The sequence below is a fragment of the Pinus tabuliformis genome, chromosome 1_2 (assembly GCF_031772625.1).
Source record: "Pinus tabuliformis cultivar Carrire ecotype Pingquan chromosome 1_2, CPIR1, whole genome shotgun sequence".
Taxonomy (NCBI): Eukaryota; Viridiplantae; Streptophyta; class Pinopsida; order Pinales; family Pinaceae; genus Pinus; species Pinus tabuliformis.
This window is the reverse complement of record NC_142298.1, coordinates 429,616,819-429,620,928: the sequence shown is the minus strand read 5'-3', so window position 1 is coordinate 429,620,928 and position 4,110 is coordinate 429,616,819. Positions and strand designations below refer to the sequence as shown.

The window sequence follows — 4,110 nt, the reverse complement described above, 5'->3', positions numbered from 1 at the left end:
TCTAATTGGCATTAATATTATAGTCTCAATTTTACATTTATTGTCTATATAATTTATTAATAACATAAAGTCTCCCAATACTTATAAATATTTTTCTATTGTTTCTTTCATAAAAATATAAAATGCCTAAAACTTAACTATTCATTTACTAACAACATATTTCAAAATAATATAATGTATTGATAAGAAAAAACAACGTCTCCTCCATTATAGATCTTTATAGTTTTTTTATATGCCCCTAAGTCAACATGTATTTTCATAATTAATTATGTGTTATTTTAATATTATATAATGATTTTCTTTCAAACATTTTTACCTACCTTTAATAACTAGCTTGATTTTATTGACAACTTATGTAGGAGTCATATTAGGCCTTGAAATACCAAGTCGTCTAATAATGCAAGGTAAATACTTATAAACATTTGTAGATGCATTAGTTATTTAAGAATATAGACAACAAACAAAAGTCAATTTATGTCATTTGTTGCGTAAATTTTTGTTATAAATTATTTTAATGCAAAATAGAAATTTCATTGTCTTAAGTAAACACTTATTGAATCTTAACTTTGTAAATTCAACTACAAAAATATTCCTACTTGTAAATTTTGAATCTTCATTACGTGCTCTGCGTGGCCCCGATGCTGATGTTTCAGTTGAAGAATCTGAAATTAAGGTAGAGAGCCTTTGGTTCTTAAGCTTTGACATTCTTTTGTTTCTTTCTTGTAATAATAATCTGATTCTGTATTAATGCTCATTTGGGAATATTCTAATGCCATGGCCATTTGTTTCGTCTGGTCAGCAACTTTTCTGGGTTTTTGTGCCCTTGGTCAATCTTTAATATTACTAATAAAAATTTTACACTTGTCTTTTCAGTGCAATCCTAGAGAAGCCTTTCAGTTTTATACCTTTAGTTTGTCATTTTACCTCTTTTAAACTTACCACTGCATATCAAGCTTACATTGCAATAGGGGATTGGCAATTCATCTCTATAAGGGGGCTATGTTGCAACTAAAAAAAATAATGCTTTAATACAGATTGCAGTGAAGACAAACTATAAGCAAAGAGGTGTCAAAGCCTCTGACCTTCTTCAGAAAAGATATGCACTCCCTTTGACTGTAAGTTTTGGGTTCCCCCCTGGTAGTATAAAAGCAAAGCATGCTACATGCTTTTTTCTTTGTTTAACTACATAAGTACCTTGATAGTCTATTACTAAGAACAATGTGAATCGACAATTTGGGATTGCTTTTGACCATTTCAGACAATAATTTCTGCAGATTGGCATTGGTTTGCTTCTATTGCAGCAGTTGAGTGGAATTAATGGAATTATGTTCTATAGCACATACATTTTCAAGTCTGCTGGTGAGTGCTCACTGATACCTGTATGAGCTTTATTGACCAATCAGTTAGATGAATGCCCCTATAACCTTTTATAGACCAATCAGTTAGATGACCCTTATTTTACCTTTTCTAGTCCGATTATCAGGGAATTTTTTAGGGCCTAATATTTGCAAGTTGGATATAACTAAAAAAAAATTAAAAAAATTCTAAAGGGGTTGCCAATGCAAACAGAAGATGTGCTCCAATCTATAGAATATAAAGTTAATATATTGGAGTAACCAATTTTTTTCATAAAACATATAATGATACCAAAATTCGAAATTTTCTTAACAATCTTAGCAAATTTCAGTGCTCTGAACTTTAAGATAACAGATTCGTTGAGATTTCTGCACATAGATATAGTACCTTTAAATTGCCGTTGCCAATGTATGGAAGTTGAGATGAATTTTTCAAAATGATGGTCTTGATAATAGTAGGGACTGTAGCTTTGTGATGTCTGTATTTATACACAAGAAATATGGAACATAAATATCCTCTTACAATGGGTATTGATTTCAACATTTGTCTATCTCACAGGAGTTTCATCAAGCAAAGTTGCAACTCTAGGACTCGGTGCTATTCAGGTGTTTGACTTGTTTAGTAATTTGTTGCTTGTATGGTTTCAAATATTAATTTTTCTGTTTCTCATCAAAGTTTTTAATGATAATCCTTTAGGTTCTATCCTGATGGCTGTTATATAGGTTGTCATGACTGCTTTCACTGCATGGTTGATGGACAAAGCTGGAAGACGTCTCCTCCTCATGGTAAGTTGCCTGCTGCTGCAAAGGATGTGTACTTTTATGGCCACCAAGAAATTTTGTGTATGAGTAACATGAATTCATTTGGAGAAACTTACAGTGAGATGGTTTAAATTCAACAGATCTCATCTGGGGGAATGGCTGTATGCCTTTTTCTTGTCGGTCTTGCATTCTTCTTGGAGGTAATATGTCCCAGTTATTTGTCATGCACTAGTCCTTGAGTTTTGTTCAGGGGAGACAAATTTAAAGGCGTGTTTTGAATATTGAGATCAAAGAGGAGAAGGAAGCTTAAGACTGAAATTTAATCGTTCTGAACCATGTGAAAGTAACATTGGAAATTGGAAGCTTAATATGACTTCTATTGTATCAATGTACCTTTCAGACTCATGTGTCAGGAGCTTCTGATGAAACAGGCTACAGTGTTTTGGCCTTAACTGGTGTTTTGGTAAGAGTCAAAATTAGTTTTATGTTAGCAACCAGTGGCATATTTCCTTTGTCCAAATTCCTTCAGAGCTGAAGGCCTTGGTTTATTGCAGGTTTACATAATTTCCTTCTCTCTTGGTATAGGAGCTATTCCATGGATTATAATGTCAGAGGTAATTTTTCCTCTGTAAGTTCAAGCTAAATGTGTATGCACAAATATCAGGTTGTGGTGTGTTACGAAACTCTCTCAGCACTAGGAATGTCTATTACGACTTGCAGCTAATTCTTTGGCTCCTTCACTGCAGATCCTTCCTGTTAATGTAAAGGGCGTTGGTGGTAGTATTGCAACTTTGACAAACTGGTTGACTTCTTTTTTAGTGACCATGACAATTAATTTACTTCTAGAATGGAGCTCTGCAGGTAAATTGATTGCTTTCAAAGCTGCTTTCATTGTTAAGATCTATTGCAGACTTTTGGTTTTATCTATCTCGTGTAATTATTTCAGGAAGTTGGTTGGATTAGAAACAAATATGAATCAAATGTAATGAGTATAAATGGTTAGCTAATCTTCCTTCTTTTATGAATGGGAAATTGGTGTTTAAAGCCAATATTTGAGAAAATTATGAATGCTATATTATGATAGAGATTATTGATGTTTTACTCAAAACTTTTGTTAATATTATGATTAATTTCTATACGTCTAGATATTTTTTTGTGAGGATTTATCAAAAGAGAAACAAAATTGTTTTATTTTATACCTGAAAACAATTATGCGCAACCCACTTGCAATTAGTTGACGATAAATTGGTAAGACCGTTGAAAAAGAATCCGCCCAAGGCAGAACATCACTGGTACGTAGTCACATGAAAGTATGTTTCAGCAGTAAAGTGATAAATTCCAGACGATTCGAAAATTGAATTTGCCACAGTAATTGATATCATTAACTAGGTTTAAGTCTAAAGACTGATACCTGCACGAGGCCCAGCTATAAGGTATGTTGGTCACGCACCATGGCATTCGATAGAGTTTGCAAGTCTTTACATAGGGATTGAACAAAGATATTCATATATTGAATTCTCTTTGCATGCATTTTGATTCTTAGACCAATGAAAGGACACCATGTTCTTTTTCAAATTTTTTTTAGCTATGTTTAAATGGTTCAGTGAATTTGGAAATTAGATGACACGTGCGATGAGATAGGAAGAATTCGAATGTGCAATTTGATGGTTGGTTTCGTACGTTCTTGCGGCTCATTCATTCGTTGAGGTATGCTGGTTACTGATTCTTCTTTTTATTCGTATACCCTTTTGCCGTTAAAAAAAACAGAAATCATTCAATAATTACGCCGTAAGAAGCCAAGGTCTGATCAAAATTTCTGTGGTTTACCATACCCCTGATGCCAAGGTGAAGGAGATGCTCAAGAAGCCAGAGTGTATTACTATCGAGAGGAAGAGCAAGGACCATGCAGAGATATTCAATAAAAGTAAGTTTTCCTTTTCCTATTTAATTTTCCTGCGTCCATCTGACCCCACAAACACTATGGGTGGAATTC

At 33.4% G+C, this 4,110-nt stretch overlaps 1 protein-coding gene across 1 annotated transcript; it reads left to right on the top strand.

Moving 5' to 3' along the window:
* The first annotated feature begins 514 nt into the window (after positions 1-514).
* On the top strand, positions 515-3,144 carry LOC149206194 (sugar transporter ERD6-like 6). The gene is made up of 9 exons (XM_089397624.1): positions 515-673; positions 1,035-1,115; positions 1,275-1,359; positions 1,915-1,961; positions 2,079-2,141; positions 2,258-2,317; positions 2,518-2,580; positions 2,672-2,731; positions 2,864-3,144. The coding sequence occupies exons 1-9, from the start codon at positions 515-517 to the stop codon at positions 3,101-3,103; spliced, it is 858 nt and encodes a 285-aa protein (XP_089253750.1). The 3' UTR covers positions 3,104-3,144.
* Positions 3,145-4,110: the final 966 nt, after the last annotated feature.